This window comes from Geotrypetes seraphini, chromosome 15, assembly GCF_902459505.1.
Source record: "Geotrypetes seraphini chromosome 15, aGeoSer1.1, whole genome shotgun sequence".
Lineage (NCBI taxonomy): Eukaryota > Metazoa > Chordata > Amphibia > Gymnophiona > Dermophiidae > Geotrypetes > Geotrypetes seraphini.
In genome coordinates this window covers 43,758,849-43,786,811 of record NC_047098.1, presented here as the reverse complement: position 1 = coordinate 43,786,811, position 27,963 = coordinate 43,758,849, and the positions used below count along the sequence as shown (strand labels likewise).

At 43.7% G+C, this 27,963-nt stretch overlaps 1 protein-coding gene across 3 annotated transcripts in view; it reads left to right on the top strand.

Moving 5' to 3' along the window:
* The window catches only part of TUBD1 (tubulin delta 1), a 96,443-nt gene extending 68,716 nt beyond the window's left edge, over positions 1 to 27,727 (top strand). For 2 of the 3 annotated variants that reach the window (XM_033921299.1, XM_033921298.1), the window contains exons 7-9: positions 7,076 to 7,216; positions 20,656 to 20,839; positions 27,207 to 27,727. In XM_033921299.1, coding sequence (XP_033777190.1) covers positions 7,076 to 7,216; positions 20,656 to 20,839; positions 27,207 to 27,309 — 428 coding nt within the window. In that variant the 3' untranslated portion in view covers positions 27,310 to 27,727. The remainder of the gene's footprint in view (positions 1 to 7,075; positions 7,217 to 20,655; positions 20,840 to 27,206) is intronic. The other variant, XM_033921297.1, reaches the window with a different exon arrangement.
* Positions 27,728 to 27,963: the final 236 nt, after the last annotated feature.

Sequence of the window (27,963 nt, the reverse complement as noted above, 5' to 3'; positions counted from 1 at the left end):
CCCATGTCCTTTCAGCGTCCTTCTCCCCCCCCGTGCTTTTAGTGTGCTTCTCCCCCCTCTGTCTTCCCCATGTCCTTTCAGTGTCCTCCCCCCTGTCTTCCCCATGTCCTTTCAGCGTCCTCCTCCCCCCCTGTGCTTTCAGTGTCCTTCTCCCCCCCCTCTGTTTTCCCCATGTGCTTTCAGTGTCCTTCTCCCCCCCTCTGTCTTCCCCCTGTCCTTTCAGTGTCCTCCCCCCTGTCTTCCCCATGTCCTTTCAGCGTCCTCCCCCCCTGTCTTCCCCATGTCCTTTCAGCATCCTCCCCCCCTGTCTTCCCCACCGTGTCATTCTCTAGTTCACAATTAAGCTCTTAAGTTTGCTTAGAGGTGTGGAGAGGATAATGTATCAGTTATTCTAGTAATTCTTCTGATGTGAAAGTTATTTGTGACTTTATACTAAAGAGCTCGTGGCTAGCTAAATAGCACTTAGCCAGCTATCTGGCGATATTCAGTGGGGGACAGATGACTATCTGACTTAGTGATTGGCCGATGATTGGCTATGTTGCATGACATAGCCACTCACTGCCAATATTCAGTGGCTCGCCACCTAACTTTGATGGCTAGACAGAGGTGACTAAAAGGGTGGTCTATCTATAGCTGTTAAGACTTAGCTTGCCAACTGTTGAATACTGGCCTAGACAACTAACTATGTCTTGGCTAGCCAAAGAGAGACCAGAAATTTAATGCTGGTCACCAAAAACAATGCCAGCGTTGAATTTCCAGTATTGCCGCAGACTGGGGGATCACCAGCAATCACTCACAGTCTGAATATCGGGGGAATTGTGTGCAAGATCTTCCTTCTAAGTCCTTAGTTTTATCTAACATTTGCAGATGATAGTGCTAAAGCTTACTCAGTCTTTGCTGCAGACCGCTGATCTCCTATCCATACTCCTCCAGTCTGGACTCCGCTTCTCCTACTCCTTGTCCCAGGTGTCTGTCCACAGGTCTTGTATGCTGGCAAACAGTGCTCTCTACAAGCTCCAACCTCTTTTCTCAGTTCAGTGAAGCACATTTTGAGCTCTTTCCTCAATACCACGGCCAACACATTGCTGTTGCATCCCTCCCCATTGCTAGCAGGATCAGCCCTTGGGGACACCTAGCTAGCCTGCCTGCTTTTATATTTTTCAGCTCAGGAACTGTCCCCTGCATAGCTGCTCACATCCCTGATCTAGTCAGGAGCTTGAGTGCAGGCTGTTTGGCTGCTTCCTGGCTCAGCTGGACTAACAGTTGGACAGCTACCTGGAACTTTCCCCCCCTCTCCTCTTTCTGGGTGTTGAGATTCAATCTGACTGGCAGCCCGAAGACCAGATTTGTCCAGTGAATCTGTGAGGCAGATTTCTTCTCTCTTTATTGCAGCTGAGATCCTATGCTGAAGCAGGCAGGCACTATATGGCATAGCGAGCATGAATTGAAGCCTAGGGGAAAATTGGAGGGTCCCTAAAAATTGAATTTGAGGGTTTCTGATCTCAGAACCCAGGTCCCCAATCTCCAAAACCCCTTTCCCTGTGATTTCTTTTCCTTCAGGGAATTCTCCACAGACTATTTTTGGTGTGGCTTTTTTTGGCAATGGCCACCTTGGATTTGCTATCATATCAAGCAGCTATTTGGAATTCTGATTTTCATCTGCTTTTCACCACTTCTATATCCTATAAGAATTTTAGGAAACTATTAAAAACTTACTTATAGAAAAAGTTCTTGCAGAATTCCTTACATATGAAGCTTTGTGAAAACTAACTTTGGAGCTCGCTGTTGATTTAATAAACTTGAAATTTGATTTTCAGCTGTTCTTAAACCTATTAACCACATAGATTTGCAAGGTATTGTGGTATACAAATGTTATGTTATGTTAAACTATCTTTTTTTTTCTTTTGCCTCCATCTTCCTCAAAACACTTCGATTTTGTTCAAAATCGACTGGGGTGGACTCCTTAGACTTTTTTACCTCTATATCATACCAGGTTTGCACTGAATGACTAACTAAGGATTGTCCTCCATGTCCTGTGTACAATGGAGTACATGAGGAAGGGGTGGGAGCCTCGAGCTTATCCTCCTCTGAGTCCTCCAGGGCTGGGGATCTGCAGGAGATATGTCTCAAGTGGAAGAGACCCTTCCTAGGTCCCTTCGAATTTGTATTGGCCAAGCACAGTCACGTGAGGGCTGCGGAGCCCAGGAGGACAGGCAAGGGGATTCCTGCCAGGATCAGTGAGATGCCCCAGTACAAGGCTTCATCCCGGATTTTGTGATCCTTATGTGAAATGCACCCTGACCAGAAGATGCAGACTTGGACCAGAAAGTTCACTCTGTCATGAACTGGGAGGATGGCAAATTTGATTCCATGCCACTTTTATCCCAGAATGAACTCTCTGGCAGAGTCTGCTTCTGTGTAGGAGGACAGTGGTCAAGAGGTGCTGGCAACCTTGGCTCAGGGGGAAAACCCCACAGTATGCCGCCTGTTCAGGTCCTCTGCACTTTTGAGCATTATTTCCACCTCGCTGCAAGAGTTAAAGCTGGAAGACCCACCAGCTTCCTCTTCTCAATGTTCAGTTATGAGCAGTTTTGTAGCTCCAACCACATTTTTTCCCTCACATCTAGACATCACCGAGCTGGTCAGTGACCATCGGGAGTCGCCAGAGGGTCCCCTTCGAGTGGCTAAAACTATGGCCAGGCTGTATCCAATGGTGCCAGATTTCAAGCAGCTGTTCAGCCGACAGTGGATTTGCTAGTGGCGCAGGTCACTAAACTAAACTCTCTGCCTAGTGAAGGAGGGTTGATGTTAAAGGATGTTCAGGATTGCAATGTGGACATGCTCCTAAAACATCAAATTTGAAGCTTTGGCCCTAAGGATTATGACAGCAGTCGCGTCTTCCTTTGTGACACGTTTTTGTCACACGCCTTTCTCGGGCCTCAGACCCAATAGATGGGGAAGATCCCCAAATGTTCCTCTCTGGGGTGAATTATATTGCAGATGCACTGTACGAACTTATCAGAGTTATGATCAAGGTTTCGACCTATGCTATCTCCACCCGATGGATGCTCTGGATCAGACAGTAGACAGGAGATGTCACCTCTAAAGCTACACTAAGCAGGCTTCCCTTTCAGGGGCAGATGCTCTTTGGCAAGATCCAACATGACCTGATGGCCCGTGTGATGGACCATCACCCCAGGTTCTTACCGGACAGCAGACCCAGAGTTTGGGTTAGGGCAATTTTCAGGGCTTCTGAAGATTTCAGGTCAAACGCCACAAAGACCCAATCGGGGATCATGTCAGAGATTCAGCAAGGGGCAGGAGATGGCAAGCCTCAGGCTCTCACCCCTCACCAGCCTCTAAGAAAGCACAGTGATGCCAGGTCAGGGGCCGAACTCCCCCAAATAGGAGGCAGACTATTTGTCTTTTGATCAGTCTGGTCTCAGATTGGTGCAGACTGCTGTGTGCTAGATGTAATCCGAGAGGGATACAAACTTGAGTTCTTTGGCCCCTTGTCAGACCACTTTGTAACTTCTCCAGCCATTTGGCTGAAGAGAGCTCTCAAAGTTCAGGCTACAGTATAAAGGCTACTGGCTCTTTGGACCATAGAGCTGGTCCCAGACGCAGACTTGGGCTCAGGCAGATACTCCATATACGTCATTATGCCAAAGAAAGGCTCAAATGATTGCAGACCAATTCTATACCTCAAGTCAGTCAATGCAGCTCTGAAGGTACCGCATTTCCACATGAAGACCGTTCGGTCAGTCATAGTGGCAGTGGCGCCGAGGGAATTTCTCTCCTCCATCAATCTGAAGGATTCTCATCTTCCTGGCCCACAGAAGTTACTTGCAATTTTCATGTGCTTGAGCAGCATTTTCCAGTTCTCTGAACACTTCATACCTTTTCTAAGGTGAAGGTAGTGGTAGTAGCACGCCTCCACAAAGCTGGGTTTCAGATACACCACATTTTGGATGATTGGCTAATAAGAGCTTTGTCCAAGGAGGAAGACAAACTGGCATTTTTGAGATTGATGCAATTCTTCCATGACTTGGGCTAGATAATCAATCTCAAGAAGAGTCAGCTGGAACCGACTCAGCACCTGGAGTACCTGGGAGTCTTGTTTGATATGGCCTTGGGCAATGCAGACTGAAGCTCCAGAAGCAGATTTCAGAGCTACCTCAGAGTCCGGGTCACACAGTGTGGCATTATCTGCAGGTCCTGGGATTAATGGTGGCGAACATAGAGGTGGTTCCTTGGGCGAGATCACATATGAGATCTCTCCAAGGCTCTCTCCTCTCTCGCTGGTCCCCACAGTTTGACTTGCTACCACTGTCGCTCCCCTGGCTTCCTACAGCAAAGAGTAGCCTACGGTGGTGGCTGAGGTTAGCTGCCCTTTTCAGGGCCATGCCTCTTTGCATCTCCTCTGATGCAAAGCCTTTATGGGTTGGGTGAGGGGTGACTGCAATGGACACCCAATCCAGGAGTGTTGGACTCTGGCTCAGCAGAAGTGGTCCATAAATTGCATGGAACTCAGAGCCATTCATCTAGCGCTTCAGGACCTAGCAAAGTATCTGGAAGGCAAGGCAGTCTGAGTCTTCTCAAACAATGTGACAGCTGTAGCATATGTCAATAGACAAGGAGGCACACACACACCCCATTGTGCCTAGAAGCTCAAGTCCTCTTCTGGTGGACAGAAGCTCATTTGAAGGCTCTCTCGGCTGTACTCATAGCAGAAGTTGAAAAATGTGCAGGCTGACTTTTTCTTAGTCAGCAGACTCTCGACCTGTGAGAATGGTCACTGTCCACAGGTGTTCAATGCCATAGTTCAGTGGTGTGGGCCTCCACAGATGGATCCAATGGCCTTGGTGGTGAACACCAAGACACTTTGTTTTTACAGATGAATATACAGGCTTGGAAGCAAGGGGTTGGATATGTTAGTCCAACTGTGGCCAGAGAACGAGCTCTTGTACATGTTTCCCCAGTAGCCCATGCTCGGTTGGTCGAGTCTTTTGCAGGATTGTGATCCATCCTGGCTGCTTAGGTGTAGTGGTGCCCGATTAACCTCGTGGACCATGGTATGCGGACCTAATCTGTATCCAGAGAGACAATGGCCTCAGACTGCCTGTCCAAGTGGATCTTCTCACTTGGGGACCGGTTCCTATTGAGAATGCAGAACACTTTGGGATTTATGGCATGGCTCTTGAGTGGGTTTCCCTAAGCAAGGATTATTTGACTGTGGTCATTACCACCTTGCTCAGAGCTAAGAAGCTGTCTAAAGTGGCAGTCTATGCTAAGGCCTGGAAGTCCTTTCAGAGCTGATGTGCAGTGAAAGATATAGAGCCCTGGCAAGCTCCGATTTCGGTTGTCCTGGACTTTTTGCAGGAGGGACTTCAGAAGGGACTGTCGGTAGGTTCTCTGAAAGTGCAGATAGCAGGCCTTTCCCGTTTCCAGACTTGTGGGTAACAAGGCTCCTTGACCTCTCACCCATATGTCGCCCAGTTCATTAAAAGGGGCTCTGTTGTTGCGCCCTCCAGTGCATTCCCCTTTCCCTTCCTGGAACCTTAACATCATGTTGCAAGGTCTCAGTACTGTTTTGTATGAGCCCTTATGGAAGGCTTCCCTTTTGGATCTTACAGTCAAGACAGTGTTTCTGGTGGCGATTACATTTGCAAGATGGGTTTCCGAGTTACAAGCTCTTTCCTGCAAGGAGCCGTTCCTTAGGATCTTGGAAGCAGGGATCTCCTTACAGTTCCATCCTTACTGAAAGTAGTCTTGTCCTTCCCTGTCAATCAGGAAGTCTGTTTGCCCATTTTCTGCCCTATGGGGTCTAAGAAAAAGGATAAAGCATTGCTTTTGCTGAATGTCAAGTGAGTGCTTCTTCGGTACCTCGAAGTTACCAATGAGTTTTATCATCTTTTTGTTCTGACCAGTAATGCCAACAAAGGGAGGCTGGCATCTAGAGCCTCAATTTTCTAGATGGATTAAAATGGCCATTTCTTGTGCCTATGTGGGTGTGGTGAACAGCTACCGATTGTGTTGAAAGCGCACTCCACTGGAGGGGTTGTTGCCTCTTAGGCTGAGATTAGGGCCATGTCGCCTGATGAGGTTTGTAGAGAAGCTACATGGTCTACCCTTCAAACCTTTATCAAGTTCTATAGAGTGGATGTAGCAGCCAGGAAAGACGCCACTTTCGGGTCCTCTGTTTTGGAGGCAAACTCAGTGGGCCTGCCCTAGATTCTGGGGACTGCTTTGTTTCGTCCCTACCGTTCAGGACTAGTAGACACATTGCACTAGAAAGAAAGATTAGGTTCTTACCTTGGTAATCTTGTTTCTTATAGATGGGTCTAGTGGTCCTGAAGCCCTGTGTATGGGTTTTGCCTGCCTTCTGCCTTAGGATTAGTCTTGATTTGAAGAATTTTCTTTCTCTCAGAGGAGCTTAGAAGTTGAAAAAAGAAGAAAGATGATACATAGGTAAATCCTCATGACTATACAGCCTGGCTTCAGTCTCTACTTAATAACAATAGGTTAAGCGAGTAGCTATGAGCTCCATGCATAATTGGTGCTGGATACTCAAGTCTGGATGTTATGTTATTTCTTATGTTTGGTACAGAGCAGAACAAAATTGTAGTGTTTGGGATTTTTCCCTATTTCCTGCTACTTGATTGTTTTTGTACAAACTGAGGGGGCAGGAACAGCTCCCTGGGAAGGATGTGGAGTTGAAAACATGATTGACAGTTTTATGCAAGCAACTTGCTAGTTCAGATACAAGACAGGACCACTAAACACATCTACAAGAAAGAAGATTACCGAGATAAAAACCTAATCTTTCTTTCCTACGTTAAATTGTTACTCAATCCACAAAGATTTACTCCATTTGTTGTAGCTGGAGTAATGATATCATATTTACACATTAGAATGATAGAATTGAAAAAGAATATTATAAGTAAACTGTTGTAATTTATGAACAGGAAAAATCTTTGTCTAATACAAAAAAATTCCCATGATATATGTATGTAAAATGGTCTTATCCTTCTGTTGATTTGTTTGAATTTAACATTCTCACTTTTATATTTAGGTATTAATTGGCAGGTGCGCTCACCCTCCTCAAGGATCCCTGGAGCAGCGAAAGTGTCTGTGATAAAGAAATTGAATTTTAACACTTCCCTTGCTAACCTAGTTGTTCTTCGAGGAAAAGATGTACATACTGCAAGAGTGGGTGAGAAAAAAAATCATTATTTTGTTATAAAGTTTTGTTTGACTTGGAAGATCTAGAGCAGAGGTGTCAAAGTCCCTCCTCGAGGGCTGCAATCCAGTCGGGTTTTCAGGATTTCCCCAATGAATATGCATGAGATCTATTAGCATACAATGAAGGCAGTGCATGCAAATAGATCTCATGCATATTCATTGGAATCCCAATCATAGGACATATTCAAATACAAATCTTCCCCTATTTTTTGTTTAACCACATAACATACATTTAGATGGACCCAGGGTCTAATCCAGAGATGGCAATTCTTATGTTCTAAGAAGAGAAGAACTAATACATATATGCACACACCATTAATAATTTATTCATCAACCTTACTTTTTTCATAAATATTATAAATATATTGAATATACTACCCTCTGACTTATAACAAACACCTATTTCAACAGACAACCCAGGCAAATGCCCTTGTTGCCCCGAAAACCTGGATAATCAGTTCCACATTGTCCAGTGTTTTATTTAAAATGTCCTTGGCAAACTGGTGCTTCATGGATTAAACTCCTGCTTTCATGATAAGATCTTGTTCTCTCTTGAATAACAACTGACAAAATGTTCAAGCCAGCCCAACACAATCTTACGTTTTGCCACTTCCGGTTTTCACAGTATTTTTCTCTCTACAAGATAAACATTATTCCACTATCATGCTGACCTTAACTTATATATCAAATACCACTCTTACTTTTCAAAATTATATCAGTATAACACATACCTATAATCACGTTTGTTAATCATGTAGCAACTGCAGCCTAGGCTCAAAAACCACGTCTCCCCTCTGGAAGGAATAAACTGAACTACAAGACCTGACAACCTAACATGCTCTTATGCTGCTTAATCCCTCCTCCCAGCTCCTAGTTAATCCAATCAGTGAACTCACAAAGCGTGCCATTCTACCTCTTTATTCAATTCCATTGATTTGTAGTTCCCCACTCAAAAATAAACCTCTGTTCTTTCTGTAGTAGAATCTCCGATATATTATCCCCCCTAGGGAGATTTACCTGTAGCAACACTACAAATCATAAAATCCTCTACTCTATGTTACATTACATTACATTAGAGATTTCTATTATGTTGTGCTGCCTGCCAGTAGGGTTTCCTGTTTTACCAACCAAATATTGCTCAAATGCTGAGCAATACATAATTTGATTTTTCTTTTGTGTGGCAAATATACCACTGCCCAAAGGGGCATTTAATCCCATAGACTACTTGAGACATGTTGCAATCCGTTTAAGATTTTAACCCAAATTCTCTCCCAGTAGATGGGACAACTACCTGATCACAAACCAGCACATAATCACAATAAATGCATCCACTGCATTTAAATTAACCAACCTTGGCATCCCTAGCAGTAGCATCGCGTCTATAAGTGGAGAAAGTCTCCGTTAGATTGCACCCACGAGTGAACGCAAACCGAGGCAGATCACATAAACCCGGATGTAAACAGAGGATATCCCAATTGTCACAGATAACCTTATGAATCAACTGAGCCTGAGGGGAATAAGGTAGTACACATGTCACCCTTTGCTCTCTATTCCAACCAGAGCGCAATAACAGCCATTCCAGGACTGTGACCCCAAGGACTTCATCTCACTACCAACATCCTTGATGAACTAGCTCCACTACAAACCAAAACTAGAATCAGCAGAAGATCAGATCAATGGTTTGACAATGAACTACTCCTACTTAAAAGACAATGCAGACGACTAGAAAGAAAATGGAGAAAAACTAATCTAGATCACATGAAAACCGCCTGGAAAAAAACTAAACTATACAACTAAAGGACAAGAGAAAAACACATTACACTAATCTAATAGGCACAGAAACCCAAGATACCAAAAAACTATTCCAAATATTAAAAGACCTAACAGACAGACACCAAACCCTATGTGACCACTAACAATACCCCACCCCCTCTCAGCCACCCTCTTAGCAGAACACTTCAAGAACAAAATTACAATTGCCAGAGCCACCCTCAATTGTTCCACATCCCACCTAAACAAACTCACAATTCTTCCCACAGATAAAGAATCAACTGCAGCTGACAGAACATGGTCTCAATTCCCCAATATACAATGGTCCAGACAAAGATTTGGAGGGGCCAGGTGCCCCCAATCTTCAGGATTCCACTCCGCAACAGCTTACAGGAAGCAGTTATGATGCAAAGCTATTAGCTGAGCCTTCATGCATCGGAGGGAAGTTATCGGCCTATTGGGGACCATGGCGGAGATCACTTCATACTGCTAGGTACTGAACATTATACAGGATGGGTACAAGTTCAAGTTCTTTCATCCCCTCCTGGACCTTTTTCTGGATTCTCCGGCTGGGAAGCCAGAAAAAGCTGTCATAGCCCAAGCAACTGGATGTGGAAACCATAGAGCGCATACCAGAGGAAGACTCAGGCTCTGGCAAATACTTATTGTATCCCAAGAGAAGCTAAGAAAACTGGAAGCTGATTCTAGACCTCAAGGCAGATATCCCGTTTCTGGATGGAGACAATGAGGTCGGTAATTGCTTCAATGGCACCTGGGGAATTTCTCACCTCGCTGGATTTGACAGAGGACTATCTGCACATTTCCCATTTTTTCAGAGCACAGGAAGTTTTTGCATTTCCATGTGCTGGAGCAACACTTCCAGTTCATGGCCTTACTCTTCGGGCAGGCCATGGCACCATGTACCTTCACCAGATACCATTCCTACTCCCACTTCCTACCAAGTTATTGGAATCAACTGCCTTCTCACATCAGATCCCACAAAAAGCTTCTGAACTTCAGGAAAGCAATAAAAACTTACCGCTTCCCATAAATCCAGTTACTCCCTTCAAACCATATGTATTCTAATGTATGCTGAATTAGATCCACTCTGGTTGTTAACTGAAGATGGAAATAACCATAATTTGTTTGTCTATGCTTTATGTATGTCAACATTGTTACCCATTCTGAGCTCGTTTGGAAGGACAGAATATAAAACTAACCGGCAGCGAAAAGGGCGAACAGAATGCTAGGAATGATAAAGAAGGGGATCACGAACAGATCGGAGAAGGTTATCATGCTGCTGTACCGGGCCATGGTGCGCCTTCACCTAGAGTACTGCATCCAGCACTGGTCGCCGTACATGAAGGAGGACATGGTACTACTCAAAAGGGTCCAGAGAAGAGCAACTAAAATGGGTAAGGGGCTGAAGGAGTTGCCGTACAATGAGAGATTGGAGAAACTGGGCCTCTTCTCCCTTGAAAAGAGGAGACTAAGAGGGGACATGATCGAAACATTCAAAATACTGAAGGAAATAGACTAGCAGATAAAGACAGATTGTTCACCCTCTCCAAGGTAGGGAGAATGAGAGGGCACTCTCTAAAGTTGAAAGGGAATAGATTCCGTACAAACGTAAGGAAATTCTTCTTCACCCAGAGAGTGAAAGAAAACTGGAACATTTTTCCAGAGTCTGTTATAGGGGAAAACACCCTTCAGGGATTCAAGACAAAGTTGGATAAATTCCTGCTAAACTGGAATGTACGCAGGTGAGGCTGGACTCATTTAAAGCACTGGTCTTTGACCTGGGGGCCACCGCGTGAGCGGAGTGCTGGGCAGGATGGATCACTGGTCTGACCCAGCAGCGGTAATCCTTATGTTCTTAAATAAATGGTTGTAGTTGCAGCACACCTGAACAGAACGGGTATACAAGTATATCTGTATCTGGACGATTGGCTGATAAGAGCCAAGTCCAAATCCACCAAATCCAAAGGCAGCCTGGCTGTTCAAAGAGTGATTCAGCTGCTACAGAAGCTGGGCTGGGTGGTCAACTTTTGGAAAAGCCACCTGGAGCTGACGCAGATCTTGGAGTCCGATTTGACACAAGGAAAAACAAAAGTGTTCCTTTATGAAGCCTGCAGAGAAACTTCTGCATCAGATATGGGAGTTTTGAAGCATGATGACTCCAACATCCTGGCGTTATTTGCAGGTGCTGGGATTAATGGTTGTGGCCATGGACATGGTCCCCTGAACAAGGACACACTTGTATCTGCTCCAGGATGCACTCCTCTTAAGCTGGTGCCCGCAGAGGGATGTGCTTCAGGTGCAGCTGCCTGCCTTGGACAGCAGAAACACGTCACAGTCTCTTAACTAGAGGAGTTCCCCTTCACATCTCCACATGGATGATCTTGATGATGGACAGGAGCCTATACAACTGGGGTGCCAATTGCAAAGGGTGACCAGTGCAGGGACGCTGGTCCCCTTTTCTGAAGAAGTGGTTGATCATCCATTTGGAACTTCGAGCCATCTGCCTGATGCTTCAGGCATTCAGGAGCATGTTGCAGAGCAAAACAATATGAGTTTTCTTGGGAAACACAAAGCGGTAGTATAGGTCAGTTGCCAGGGGGGCACCAAGAATGCTACTCTATGCTTGGAAGCAAATCTCTTGGTGCTCACAACAGCACATGATGCAGGAGTGTACAATGTGGAAGTGGATTTCTTCAGCCGAAAGATCCTAGATCTCGGGGAGTGGTCACTGTCTCAGGAAGCCTTCACCTACATTGTGAGTTGGCGGGAGCACCCTACATTCAATCTGATGGCATCGGTGGCCAACAAGTAGGCAGCTTGGTTTTCAGTTGAAGATACGAGACAGAAAACGAAGGCCTGCATGCCCTGGTGCAGGCTTAGCCAAAGGCAGGATTTCTTTACATCTTTACTCCATGGGTCATGATAGGCAGACTTCTGTGCAAGATCATGACGTACCAAGGGCTAGTGTTTCTAGTAGCTCCAGATTGGCTGAGGCAACCATAGTATGCAGACCTGGTCCTTCTCCAAAGGGATTAAGATCTTGGACTTCCATATCATCCTCAACTGCTCATGCAGGGCCCAATTGCCCTACAGGATCTGGAACGCTTTGGTCTTATGGCATGCTCTTGAGTGCATGGTGCTAGTACACAAAGGCTATTCGAATGAAGTGGTCTCCACCCTTCTAAGATGTAGAAAGAAAGTGACTCTAACCACTTATATGAAAGCCTGAAAGTGTTTCTAAATTTGGTGCACTCAAAGAAGTGAGGACCCGAACCCAGCACCAGTATCTCTGGCTTACCTTCCTGCAAGAAGGATTGGAAAAAGGCCTAGCAGATGGCTCCCTGTAGGTTCAGATTGCGGGGCTCTAGTGTTATCCTAGGAGAAACAGGCAGCATATTCTCACATATGGGTGACATCATCCACAGAGCCCGGTACAAACAATATGAAAAGTGAACTGTCACTTTAAATTTTTAGAAATCTTGTGACTGCTCGCACTGCGCTTGCACTTGCGTTAGTGCCTTCCTGCCTGACACCCGCTCACGGTACCTCAGTTCTTCGTTTTCTGTAGAGCAAAGAAGTCTCTCTTGATTGGACTCCATTCAGTTGGCATTGCCTTCCTGCTTCGCATTTCTTTTCCATTGTGTTTTCTAGTTTTGTATTTTACTAAGTTAAAAAAAAAAAAAAAGTAAAAATATATTTATTTTATTTTTCTAGAACCTCAGGCTTTGGATTTGAGGTTCTTTCCCTTCGTGGGAATTTCGTTCACCATTTTCCCATGTCGAAACCTAAGATGGGGTTTAAAAAGTACTGTAGGTGTCAGAGGCCTATTTTGATAACCAACCCCCATAATTGGTGTCTTCAGTGTTTGGGCCCTGATAACTGAATTGAGTCTTGTGTTAAGTATTCCGCTTTGCAAAAGCACTCCATTAAAGCCTGTCATATTCAATAGGAGAAGCTGTTCGGCTCCGCTATGGACATCGGGAAAACTTCATAGCATCACCATTGAAAACTCCTCCATCGGCATCAACATCGGGAAATCTTCTAGCATCAGGGAAACCGGTTACTAAAACATCCTCTTTCCAGCAAGCATCGCAGGTCTCTACAGCATTGAGTCTCTTGATGCAGACCACACATTTACGCCATCAATCTAAGGATCTGCAGGCTGTCTCTCTTCCTAGGTGTGCATCCTCATTGAGGTCACTCTCTCCAAGACAACCTGCTCCACCGATAATACTGGCTGGTGAGCCTTCAGTACTGGTGCATGTCGCTCAGCAACAAGTCACAGGCCTTGACGGCATTGAGTTTCTTGATGCAGGCTAAAAGACTTTGTCATCATTCTGCTGATCTACAGGTGGTATCCTCTATTCGGAGTGTGTCCTCTACCAAGGCACCCATACCAAGACAACCTGCTGCACTGGCGGTACTGGCTGTTGAGTCATCAGTACTGGTGCATTCTTTCCGGGAGAAACTTGAATTCTTTCACAGGGAGATTGCCACTGTTTTAAAGTCACACTGCATGCGTCTCCTACAATCAACTCCCTTGGTACAGGCCCAACCTGAACATTCCACTGTGAAGCATCAAGGTATCAATACCACCGATCCATTGCAGCATCAAAATACTGCTCAGGGATTTTCTATGAGTCATCATAGTTCTACCTCTCAACGCCATTCTTCCTCCAGGCATGGTTCTTCGCATTGAAGTTCTACTTCTTCTCTCCTTCAAGATTTCGAGCTGCTACTTCGGGCCATAAGTCCTCTTCTTCTGTGAGGTATTCCAGACTAAGACATCGGAGTTCCTCCTTTCATCGACCTCCTCTTTTAAAGAGGCATCGGGAAGTTCATTGATCCTCTTCTGCCTCTTCATCAGACTGGTACCGAAAATGTCACAGAGCTTCTTCTACATATTTTTTCCCAGAGGTTTTCTCTGATTCAAAGTCTGACTCGGAGTGTGGTTTTTCTTTTTTTGTGCCTGAGTCTGTTGGTGCAGCACTTCCCTGAAGAAGATCCTCTCCTGAGGAAGTTTCATTTGCTGCTTACATTAACCAGTTGTGCAAAGACTTGTATGTTTTAGTGGAGACTGATGCGTCATTATATGCTGAATTTCAAAATATATTGAACTTTAATGGGCCTTCCAAAGAACTCTTCAAATTGCCATTGCATGAAATGTTTAAACAGATCCTTTTCAAAAACTGAGAAATGCCTTTATCCATCAAGGTTGCTCTGGGGAAGATGAATTAGCTTTATAGAATTTTCTCTACTCCAGGATTTGATAGTCCTCAACTTCCACATCATTCATTATTGGTGGAATCGACCCTCAAAAAAATATTTTCCTACAAGTTTGGGCATCGCCTTTATCAAAACTCCATAGCATCCTGTAGACGGAAATATGCTAGAGGCCTTGAACTGATTCGCTGGAATTTGTTCATAACTCTGCCCAATTCTTCTAGATCAATTGGAACTTGCCTTCAGTATACCATCAACATTAGTCTCTCATATCAACCAACCTTTCACAGTCCTCCTGAAAGGTTTCTTTTTTCATGATTTCTTCACATGTTTTCAGCAAGAATACTCATAAATTGGCATGCATCAATCAGGCTGTAACTGCTTCAGGATTCCACCAGTGGGGTATAGAGCCTGTAAGGTGGTTTTTTTCCCTGCTGCTGGGATACATGGATATACGAACATCACAGGATTTAAGAGGTGTAGAACCTGTAAGTTAGATGCCTCCCATATCATAATCTTGCACTGCTTTATTTTTGAAGCAGAATCAATTGAGTTTTTTCTTGAAACATGTCTTCCACTGTACCATCAAGGTTACCTTCCAGAAGGCATCCATTTACTCCAACTATTTTTCCCTACACCTGTTCGTTCATGAACATTCACCACAAAACTTTTTACTTCATCTCCGTTTGGTTCCAAGACCCAGAGGTTTGGGAGTGGCTGTAGGGGAGAAGGAGGCCACTACATCCTTTATAGAAAGTTTCTTTTTCTTTTTCCTCCAGCTTAGTTCAGTGGCTCAGCCATAGTCTCTGGACTGATGGTTTCTTCTATATAACCTATAATTAGCCGCCCTCATTTTTCTTTGTCGGATTCATGGGTTCCTGAAGAAGGGTTCTTCCCCAAAACCAGCTCGGTTGAACCTGTTATCCGGATGCGCTTTAATTTTGTGCTTCAGAGATGAGTTTCTTCTTCATTCTTCAGTTAAGTTATCGTTTTTCTGATTTTTTGCTGGGGTTTTGGCTGGTAGGGTTCATTAAGGGGTCGCTCAGGTCTCACCTGTTACTCACTTAGTTGATTCACTCGTTTTTGATTTGTGAACGTTCTCACCTTGATTTATTGCACACCCTGGGTGCTCAGTGATGGTGTGCAGATGGGGGTATATTACCTCTACCTGAGTTATGAAGTGTCGGAGCTTGTCTCCTGTTGCTGCTTGTTCACACTGAGAGCACCCTTAAAATTTGAGATCATTTCGTTAGTTTTCATGCGGTTTGTGTGGTGTGCACAGTTTTGATCCTGAGCGCCCCCTTTGTGAACCTTTTTGACTATTCCTGCCTTATTGTTGTATCTGTCCTAGGATAAAGCACAGTTACTTACCGTAACAGGTGTTATCCGGAGACAGCAAGCAGATACTTTCATATCCTGCCCACCTCCCCTTGTTGACTTCTTAACTTGCTTACAGAACTGAAGTACCACGAGCGGGCGTCAGTCGGGAAAGCACTCACACATGTGCGGTGCAGGCAGTCATGAAGTTTCTAAAAACTTAAAGTGACAGTTCACTTTTCATACTGTCCGTACCGGGCTGCATGGACGATGTCACCCATATGTGAGAATATCTGCTTGCTGTCTCCGGATAACACCTGTTACAGTAAATAACTGCTTTTTGGGCCTAAGATTAATAAGCGCACCATAGTTACAAATCCAGATGTGACCAGGTTTTGACTGCCATAAGGATCAGGAATAATGTGTCTACTAGAAAGGAGATTTCTGAGGTAAGAACCTAATCTTTCCTAATGTCTCCAGTTTAACTTGCCTCTTATCTAAGGAGAGGATTCCCAGCTCCTTCTAAGCAGCAGCTAAGGTCAGTGTCGTTGCATTTAAGCAATGTCAAAACCATGGATGTTTGAGAAATTGTTGAACCAGGAATATTCCTATATAGTGTGTGAGTCCCAAAGGATACAAAGCTCGGTTATCCTATTTACTGGTATCTTAAATTTGAATAATCTTCCAAAAGGCTTTAGCTTTTGGACAGGACCACCAAAAAATGCCCTTTAGACTTTAGTCCATATTGTCTCCAGCAGGTTGAGGAGAACTGTCAGTACCAATGGCACAAGTGCTCTGGAGTCAGATACCAATAATAATAATAATAACAGTTTATATACCGCAATACCGTTAAGTTCTATGCAGTTTACAATAGATTAAGCGAGGTACAAATTGATTGAATTTAAGAGGGGGGAAGAGGAGAGTTAATAGGACCGGAAATGCATTGTTGAGGAGAAAGAGATTAATAGGACAGAGGAATCACTATGGAGGAGAAAGAAGATGAGTGGGTCAGTTGTCTAGATACTTTAGGAACAATTGAGTTTTTAGACGTTTTCTGAATTCCTCATATCTGCAATAGAACAGATGTATGAATGAGCAGGTTGGATGATAGCGGTAATGAGTGGATCCCTGACGAAGCTGAGACGAAACATGTCGGGTCCAACCGCTAAACGCTAAATCAAAGAAAGTTACATCATTATAAGATAAGTGAAAGTTTAATTAAAAAATTAAAATTTAAAGATTAAAATAAGTATTAAGAATTGAGAACGTGACGTGGAAAAGTCATATAAATGTAAAAGCTGTAAAACCTTTGACCAATGAGGACTGGCACAGTAAGCTCCCCTGTATGGATGGAGGAGTGGTGGTTCTGAGGTCTATGGTAAATCGGCTGATATGACTGTGATAAATGTGATATGAAGGAGAACAAAATCTAATGCTGGCGCTAGGCACAAATAGTGCTAGAACTATACACATGTTAATGTGTGCAGCAAGTGCAAAACCCTCCAGCCTATGTGCTAATTTTTGTGCTGAAGATCACAAATTGTATTTAAATGCATTGAAATGGATTCAAATAAGCAGATTATGTAGTCACTCCAAATGCTCAGAAGACAGGGCAGAACTAGTTCTGGCCTTAACAGTGAAAACATACCCACTAGGTTGGGGATGGTGTTCTTATTTTGAAGAAAGGAATTCTTCTGCATTTTTTGCATTAAATTGTCAGTTTTTGGTTTCTTTTGAAAGGAGAAAGAAGTAGACAATGACATGGTGACAAAATTCATCACGGGTCCTGTCCCCGTGGATAACTGCGAGAAACCTTTTACATGTCATTCTTTAAGGCAGGGGTCTCAAAGGCCCTCCTCGAGGGCCGCAATCCAGTCGGGTTTTCAAGATTTCCCCAATGAATATACATGAGATCTATTTGCATGCACTGCTTTCATTGTATGCTAATAGATCTCATGCATATTCATTGGGGAAATCCTGAAAACCTGACTGGATTGCGGATCTCGAGGAGGGACTTTGACACCCCTGCGTTAAGGAGAGAGGGAAGAATCAGAGTATGAATGGGCACAACCACTGACCCTCAATCCTTGCATTAAAGAATACTGGTGTAGAAGGACTGAGGTTGAGATACACACTAGAATTACACTGGATTGTTTCCCACGGGAACAGTGATGAATTTTGTTACCATGTCATTCTCTAGAAAGAAACCCATGTAACCTGTAGTGCTGATAGAGAAAAACATGTCTGCAAGTCCAAACAAAGCCAGGAGCAAGAGCAAGCTGTTTTCCTGCACTTTGGTTTGAGCCTCTTAGGGGATTTAAATTGCAAATAAATTTTTTGGGAGGAGGGCTTATTTTTCATGGCACAGGGGAAGGTGTCAATGTGTTCTTGTACTTCCTGTTTTGCTTGGCTCATGCACACAGGAGTTTCGTGTTAAGCACAGCTTTTGTTTACATGCATCAGTCACATTCATCCTCTTGCTTTCGCTTTACTGGTGCACATAAAATTTGCATCCATTTGTTTTGGGGTGCTAGTTTTCAGCACCAACTTGCACTATAAAATGTGCACTGGTGCCTCTAGCACCGGAGTTTTGAGCATTGGGGCCCCCAGATTTCAAATGTATGCACTGTAGTTGGGCAAATGTCTAATAGTGAATGACTGTGCTTGAGAAACCACAGTAAGTAGCACAGACCTCACCAGCCCTTGTTCAATACCAATCCAAAGTTTTGAGGCGATGGTTTCAAACCATTCAACTGCTCTTGCTTGTTCAGCCTTATAAAAGGTCATCTGAACAATTGGCTGGGTAACATTATTACACACTCCTCATCCTATCTAAGTTTTAAAAAACTAGTAAAAACAAACTTGTACAACAAAATTGGTAACCTAAGAACTCTTAAAGCCCTATCTCTTTATACTCTAACCCACAGTTCTTCAACCGCCGGTCTGCGGACCAATGTCGGTCCGCAGAAAATTTCTGCCGGTCCGCGCATGGCCAGCGAGATCAAGTCGGCAGTTAAATTTCCTGCCGACTGCGGTTCCTGCTGACTAATGTTCCTCCCAGCCTCAGGCGATTAAGACAGGCTGCCGACGTCGGGGCCTTCCCTCTCTGAGTCTCGCCTGTTCGGAAACAGGAAGTTGAAACAAAATAGGCGGGACTCAGAGAGTGAAAGTCCCGACGTTGGCAGCCTGTCTTGATCGCCGCCCCTGCCGAGTTGCTGAAGAGGGCCGCGGGGAAGTTGCGATTAGAACGGAGAGAACTGCAGATTCAGGTGCAGGTGGAGGGAGATGGTCAGTGTGTGCGAGCAAGATCCTGGGGAGCCTTCACAGTGGCTGTCTCCCCTCCCATCAGCTCTCCTATTTGCAGGGCAGTGATTTACCGGCAACTTCCTGCAGGCAAGTACTGAGAGCTGCTGGAAGGGGAGACAGCCACTGTAGGAGGCAGGGAAGCTGCTGGATAAAGGGAGAGCTGTTACTGGACTTGGAGAGAGTTAGAAGGAGAGATGCTGCTGGGAAGGGAAAGGGATGGGAAGAGAAGAGAGTTAATGTTGGATAGAGGGAGGAGGGAAGGGAGAAGAAGGAGAGATGCTGCTGGAAGGGGAGGAGGAAAAGGGATGGGAAGAGAGTTAATGTTGGATAGAGGGAGGAGTGAAGGGAGAAGGAAAAAAGGAAGGAGGGAAGGGAGAAAGAAAAAAGGAAGGAAACAGCTGGCAGGGAGATTACAGGAGGGGAAGGGGGTCAGGGTGGAATGGAGAGATCAGATGAGAGAAAGGGGAGAGAGAGGAATGAGAAAGTAGAGAGACATTGATGCTGGAAAAGGAGTCAGCAGAGAAATGAGAGAGGGATAAAGATGCTAGATCTGGTGTAGGAGAGATAAAAATGAAGAAGGTAGTGAAGCTGGAATGAATGATGTAAAAAGGAGAGAGGAGAAACAGGCTGGATGGACAGGGAAGAGGGGCATAGAAAGAAGTCAGATACATATGGAAGGGGGAGAGGGCAGACATTGGATGGAACGGGCAGATGCTGGAAGGAAAAGAGTGAAAAGAAGATGAAAGCAGAAACCAGAGACAACAAAAGGTAGAAAAAAATAATTTTATTTCTATTTTGTCATTAGAATATATCAGATTTGAAATATATATCCTGCTAGAGACATAACTGGGGACTGCAGTATTCTGTTAGCATGATATTTCTATGTAGCATTCTATAATAACTTGGCTTGTTCAGTTTTCTTGATAGTAGAGGGGATATATGTGAAGGGGAGGGGAGACAGGGGTTTTGTTGGTCCATGCTCTGTATATTTGTATTTTATAAAATCACAATTGTTCAGAATATTGTTTCTTTTTATACTTTAATAAAATACGTTCAATATAAAATCATAATTGCGGCTTGTGTATATGGGATCAGATGGTTTGCGGGGACCGAGCTCGCAGAGATGGGGCGTAAACTGGGTTTTTTAATTTTAGTCCTAGTAGTTTGCCGGTCCACAAAATAATTCTTTTATTTCTGCCGGTCCACAGGTGTAAAAAGGTTGAAGAACACTGCTCTAACCGATTTGTAACCAAGAACTCTCAAGCCTTCTCAGTACTCTGCTTACATATATTCGATGTCTTTACAGTGTGCCTATTTTCGCTGTTTCCAGCTCCTCTTATCTATGTATCCTACTTACATGTATTCAATGTCTTTACATTGTGCCTATCATTGCTGATTGTCCAGCTCTTCTTATTGTAAACTGCCTTGAACTATTACAGCTTTGGCGGTATATTAGAATAAAATTATTATTATTATTATAAAGCCACATGTTGGGTACCCCCCAAATCAACTCTCATTTATTTCCTAAATAGAACTTTAGGGGTAGTTCTTTTACAATGGCATACAGGCACATCTGTTACCTTTATAAGATAGGTGCAGCATATATGTCTATATGCCTTTATTGCCAAACTGTTGTACAATTTTTCTCCCTTAGGAGAGAAAATTGTTAGTATCTCTGTAAAAGTCACAGTAGGGATTTGGTGGCAATAGTTGTATACCCTTCAGGATCTCATTGGAATATTGACAAGTTTTTGCATTATTCACCCACCTCAGATGCTTTCAAAGATCCACGCCTATACACATCTTGGTTAACTCCTAATGATGCCTTCAGTATTTGGACAACACCTAGAGTCTTTAACAAGTATGAGAAGTCTGCTACTTTGGTTAGTAACAGCCAGTTCTTGCTAAAACCGCTGGACAACATTGTGGGAAAAGCTTGGAATATGTTTGCCTCAAAGTAAGTAAAGACAGTGACTGCAAAAATAGTAATAATTTTTCCCAAATTATATATATACTAGTCTTATAGCCCATTACATTAACGGGTGCTAGAATATATGTGTGTGTGTCTGTATTTATTTCTTTCTCTCTCTCTCCTTAGCTGCTTTCTGTATTTCTGTATTTCTTTTTCCTTGGCTGTCCATCACCACCCCTTGCCTGCTCCCCCTGTCCATTCTCCCTTCCTTTTACCTCCACTGTGTCCACCACCACCCCTTCACTGCTCTCCTTATGCAGCAGCAGCCCTTCTCCCTTTGTTTTACCTCCCCCCTGTCCAGCAGCACCTCTTTCCTTCTCCTCCTGTCCAACATTAGGCCTCCGTTCCTTTTTCTTCACCCCCCCCTGTCCATCAGCACCTCTTTCCTTCTCCCCCTGTCCAGCAGTAGGCGTCCCTTCCTTTTCTCCCCCCCCCTCCTTCTTATCCCTATGATACACTTACCTTGCTCTGCCCCTGATCAGAGGTTCCAGACAGCCGCCCAGTTGCACCCATTGGAAAAGTTCCCTCTGCCGCATCCCGCTGTCTTTCTTTCTGTCTGTCTCTGTCCCTGGCCCCCTTTGTCTTTCTGTCTTTCTGTGTATCTTCCTGCCCATGTGTCTTTCTTCTTTTCTTTCTGTCTCCCTTCCTCCCTCTGTCTGCCTATCCAAAGCAGCATTCCCTCCCCCTCCATTTCCCTCCCCCCACACCAGTTCCCTGCAGCAGCATTAGTGTTTCCTCTACTCCCCTTTCCCTTCCCGCGGTACAGACTACGAAACTGGCGATTCCAGCGTGTGCAGCAGTCTTCACACACTGCTTCGGGTCCTTCTACTGGCCTGATTTACTCTGGCACATCACTGATGACATCATCAGAGACGCGGCAGAGCAAATCAGGGCAGTAGAAGGGCCCGAAGCAGCGTGTGAAGACTGCTGCACACGCTGCTTGAATCGCCAAGGTAGTCGGATCCGCGGGAAGGGAAGGGGGGGGGCGGCAAAGGACTCGGGTCCCGATCCGGGGCGGAAAGTTGCTGGGCTCCTCGGTGGTGGCGCTGAGCGGCCACGATCCCTCTCCTCCGAGACACCCTGCCCGGCCGCTGGCCCGCTGGAGGAACGGAGATCGGCGGCTGGCTGCAGTCCCGGCTTGTGGAGGCATCGGCGGCTGGTGACGTAAGCGCGCATGCGCACTCCTACCTAAGTACATCTCACGGAAAACGGACGCACGCAGATGGGAGTGCGCATGCGCGGCCTAGCATTTTATTATATTAGATAATAAACCATCTTGACATGCTTTGCATATAAGGTGGTATATTAAGCCTTAATAAACTATAGATTGAAAACCAGATCCATTTAGACATTCTGTCATTTGCCAATAATAATTTGCATTCCAGTGCAATAGGTGAGATATTCTAGACCGGATATAGGCAATTCCGGTCCTCGAGAGCCGGAGTCAGGTCAGGTTTTCAGGATATCCACAAAAAATATGCATTAGTCTTGACTTTATCGGAGCCAATGAAAATATTTCAGAAGCAGAGTGACATGGTCATATCTACGGACGTTTGTTAATACTCTAATGGCAGTATTTTGGATAGCCTGCAATTTTTTAAGAGCTATTTTTGGAAGACCAGTGTAAATAATATTGCAGCAATCCAACTTTGAGATAACCAAATTGTTTATCAAAGACTCACAAGTTTTGTCTATGTAAGGATGTATCAATCTAAGTTAACGTAATGATGCAAAGCAAGACTTAACCACAGAAGTTAATTGGAATTTGAATGATAGAGAAACATCTAATTGCACTCCCAAATATCTCATATTTTCCAAAGATTGTGGAGTGTGGGTGCTATAGTAGGTGAACTAGAAGTACCTGTAATCCAAATCCTGGTAGTTTTTTAAGGATTCAAGACAAGCTTATTGTCTATAGTCCACTTATCAATCATGTCAAGACAGAACTGTAAGGGTACTAAATCAAGTCTATTCAATCTTTGAGGAACCACCAATAGAAACCATCCGCATAGAAATAGCTCTTAATTTGAAATTCTTGAATCCTAGCCACCAAGGGACTCAGAAAAATGTTAAATAAAATGGAAGAAATATCGATTCTTCAGGTACACTACTAGTAAGTTTACTAGAATGTGAAATTGAAGATCTGTCCTTTAAGAAAGATTCAAACCATTTCAAGATAGTGCCAAATAAACCTAAAGATTCAAGCTGGGATAACAAGAGAGAGTACCTTACTAAGTCAAAAGCTGCAGTAAAGTCTAAAGATATTAACAGTACCATTTTTACCCTGGTCTAAAGAAGTATAACAATCATTCATTAAAGTCTCTGTGGAATGAAATTTCCTAAAACTGGATTGAAAAGGATGCAACATATTTGAATTCTCAGAATGTTGCGACAATTGAAGGAAAACTACATGTTCCAATACCTTAGGAATTAATGGAATGTTTGAGTAGGCAAATTAAATTCTGATCATAATGGGACCTGCAATGTTATAGTATGAGGTGATAATGAAGAATTAGCTACCAATACCTTTTTCAGAGGAGATGTTGGAAAAGTTTGGCATAAGAATTCTGTTTTAGAATCCTCTAAGTCTTGTGATGTCAGAGTAAAATTTTGCATAGGAGAACTGTTAGCATTAGAAAGTTTATTTAGTGTGGCATAAAGATGTCTTGACTTATTGGGAGCACATCTGATTTGTTCAATGTAATAATTACTTCATTCCTTTTTTGGATGTAAACGATATTCCCTATAAATCAAATGAAAATTATCCAAATCCGAAGAATTACGGGATTTACGCCATTTACGTTTTGAGAGATGCATTTTGTGTTTAACTAATTGACAGTTCTTGGAATACCAAGGTTTATTCCAAGCATTTACATTAATTTTCCTAATGGGAACTTTCCTTTCAATAATTGAACCAAGAGTATCATTCCAAACCTGAGCTTGCAAAAATAATGGAAGGGATAAAAAATCTGAAGGAAAATGTGTAGACAATGTCGATAATTGAGATACATTCAAAGAATGGAAATTACGTCAAGTAATAAAGACAGGGTGTTGATTAACAGTGGGTCTTTACACCTTATTAAAAACCATCTTAATAATAGAATCAATAAGACCAAGATACAGTAATAGTGCTAGGAACAGTATGAGACCATTAATCAGAAAGATGTTCAAAAATTAGATCTAAAATATGACCTGCTGAATGAGTTGGATATGAAACCAACTGAGACAGGCCTAGCTCAGAAGCCAAAGAGGAGAGACAATAGTCAATAGGTCTTTGAGGATTGTCATAGTGAATGTTGAAATCACCAAGTATTATTAGATCTGAATATTGAAGAACTATATCTGCTAGAAAAGAGATAAAAGATTCTTGTATTTGTACTGATGGTGATGGAGGCAAATATATCAACAGTGCATGTAGCGCCAAATCATGAAACCAAAAAAGCATGACTTCTGTTAAAGGAGGTGTGGAAATTTGTAGCTGAACAGTTTTAATGTTACAAAGAACTAATAGTGCCAGGCCTCCACTCCTTAAGTTCTTGGATATGAATAAAAAGAATAATTGCTGGGTAAACACTGGGCTGGAAAAATCCCCATACTCCAGGAAACTCTCCAAAAGGACAGGCAAGGATGCCAGAGGATCGGTCAGATAAACTAAGAGGTCGTCCACAGAGGTCACCACTTTGAAATGATGAGCCCCCACCACCATCCCCAGAATCTCCAGGTTAGCCTGAATGTCCCGAATGAGAGGATTCAGCGTTAAAATGAACAATAAAGGTGAAAGGAGGCAACCCTGGCGTGCCCCGGCAAATGGGAAATGGATCTGACAAAGCATCAATCACCCACACCCACACCTGAAGATTTGCATAAAGAGTGTGCACAGCCATAAGCTCACAAGACCGCAAATAAAAAAAACCAAATCAACTGGTCAAAAGCTTTCTAGGCGTCAAAGCTGATCACCAGGGAAGGGAGATAATCCTGTGCCACCCGTTCCAAGGCCGCCAAAATACGCAGGATATTATTTGCTATAGCTTGACCTTTCCCGAAACCAACCTGCTGATCTGAAATGAGGCTCGGTAGTTCCATAGCCAAATGATTCGCCAAGACCTTTGCAAAAAGCTTGGCCTCAAAGTTCAATAGAGAAATGGTTCTATAGGACTCGGGGTGCAGCGGGTCCGTCCCTGGTTTTAACAGAAGTATAATTTGGGCAGTATTCAAATAGCGAGGTAGCGCCCCAGACCCTACCGCCTCATTAAACACCAATGCCAACAAAGGCGCAATCTCTACCTGTAAGATCTTATAGAACTCACCATGTATGCCATCAGGCCCAGGGGATTTACTTAAAGCACTAGACTGGATTGCGCTCTCTATCTCCTCCAACGTGAACTCAGCTTCCACCTTCTCCTGGGACTTGGCCAAAGTAATCGGAAGATTGTGACCTGATAAATACAACTGCCCATCTAACTGGGGGCCAGCAGGAGTAGAATAAAGCTGTGCAAAAAAATCCCCAAATACCCGATTAATATCCTTATCAGCATGCATCACCGTAGATCCCCCTGCCAGCAGGGTGGCAATACGTGAACTACCCCTCTGTTGCTGCACCAATTTTGCCAAAAGCTTACTACTTTTGATGCAAAACGATAAAGGTGAAAGTGGTAATGATCCATAGACTGGCGGGCCTGTAGATGCAAAAGAGAATTAAGTGAGCACTGGGCCTCCAGTAACCGGGCCCGGTCAGAAAGAGCATGCGTGTAGCCATAGCGACGACTGAGTGATGAAACCAAATGCTCCAAATGAAGCAGCCCCCTCTGACGCACCTTACGCTGAAAACTAACATAGGAGATAATTTCTCCCCGAAGAACAGCCTTAGCCATCTCCCAGACCAAGGACGGGGTGTCGAAGTGAGCCACATTAGTCTCCTGGAATAAATGCCACTGAGCCACAAGATGAGCATGAAACTTACTATCCTTGTAAAGATAACTGGGAAAACGCCATCCCCGTGGAACCCCCACCAACCGATGGAGTTGCCACTCAGCATGATCAGATATCTCAATAGGACTGAGCTTGGAATCAGTGGCCTCCGCAAACATAGAACGCGAGAGTAAGATATAATTGATACGGGATCTTCTCTCCATTCTATTCTTCGCCATTACCATGTGGACATTCAGGTGCATCGGGATGCGCTGTTTGGTGAGTGTGTCTTTGTGGCGACCCTCCGGGGGTCCCACCCATGATGGGTACTGCATGATGGGATCTGTCTGTGCCGGTCTGGAGGGATGATAAAGAAGGAGAAATTAGGTTCTTACCTGCTCATTTTCTTTCTTTTAGTCCCTCCAGACCTGTACAGAACCCGCCTTATCGTTTTGCTCAGTTTTTCGCAGAGTCAGTTTTCCTGATACTTTTTCTTGGTTTTGGGAAGTGTAATAGGAGCAGCGGCGTTTGGTTCATCTGGCTTAGTTGGCAACCTATGAGGACACTTTGAAGGTTTTTTTGTCCTAGTCAGTATCCAACAGTGTCTCCCTGTCCAATCCGGACAACTATTTTGTCTTCTCCATTTCCATGGGGAGTTGTGTTTATAGTTCATGGTTCTTAAGTTCTTAGTTAGATCCTGTTTGGCTATTTGTCAGGTAGCTGATTTGTCAGGTAGATGATTGTACTACTGCCAAAAGTCAGTGTCTCTACCTCCTGGTAGAGAAGCATAAACTCATCCGTCTGTGCCAGTCTGGAGGGACTAAAAGAAAGAAAATTAGTAAAACCTAATTTCTCCTTGGACATTTTGACTAGTAAGATGTCCAAGTGCTGGTTTATGCAGTCTTTTGGACGCCTGTCTGTTTTGAAAATAAGCCCCATAATCCAATATAATTGATAATTTAGCCTATTACTGTACAGACTAAGCCACAAGAAGTATGATTACAATCAGGGAAACCACTTTCCATGCTCAGGAAGCCCCGCTGAAGCTCTCCTGAGCTGTAGAAGAGCAGCTGTCTGATGAGGATAGCATTGCTCATTTGTTTGGTGGCATTCTTCTATCAAGGTTCAAGTTTTATTTTAATTTGATGAATTGCTTAATTTAATTGTTACTAAGAACTTCTGTTACAGGTAAGGAATTCTACTGCACCCCTACCGAAAGAATAGGAAATGTGTAACAAAATTGCCCCCACCCCTGAAATAGAATAATATACCATTCTCACAGACTGCATTAATCAGATGAACGGTATTTCTGCACTTGGTTCAGTTTTGGCAATTTTGAAAATGATTGACCATCTTTCTGACATGTGCAAACTATTCTTTGCCTGATGTTTTCACTAAAACTTTTGTCTCTTTTTTTTTTTTTTTTTTTTCTTTCTTTCTTTAGGGCTTATGTTCACCAGTATACAAAATTTGGAATAGAAGAGGAAGATTTCCTAAACAGTTTTACAGCTCTGGAGCAGGTTATCTCTATTTACTCTAGCCTCTGACTTGGTATTGCTTATGATAGGATGGTCTTGCTGGAATAGAAGGTTGACTGTAAAAGACTTAAAAAATAGATGCCCTATCTTAGAACCCAACAAAATATACTTTATGAACCACAGTTTATTTGGTCATTGCTGAAAATACTTTTGAGTTGTTACTACAGTGAAAGGAATGGGTGATGAGAGAGGATCCTCCCACCCACTGACATTTTCCCATTAATTAAGAAAGGTGCATATCTGAAGAGCTACTGAATGTTTTAAGAGATGCTGTGCCAAGGTATATCAAAAAAGATGCTACATAATGTGAATATTTGTATATTTCGAGTATCTAATTAAATTAGACTGTGAAATGCTCAGATGGCTGTGCCAAAGGGCAGCAAATCAAATAATAAATAAGCATGGAAACTTGGATATAGGACTATATTTTTATGAACGTAATCAAAGCTTCTTAGCTATGGGGTCCTTTTACAAAGGCACGGTAGTGATTTAACGCGCGGAATACCGCGTGTTAAACCACCTGCCGCGCTAGTACCTAACGCCTCCATTGATGAGGCGTTAGGATTTTAGGCTGTCGCGGGGGTTATCGTGTGATGAAATGTCCGATGCGCTAACACCCATAGCGCACCTTGATAAAAGGAGCCCTATGCCTTACTGGGTCAG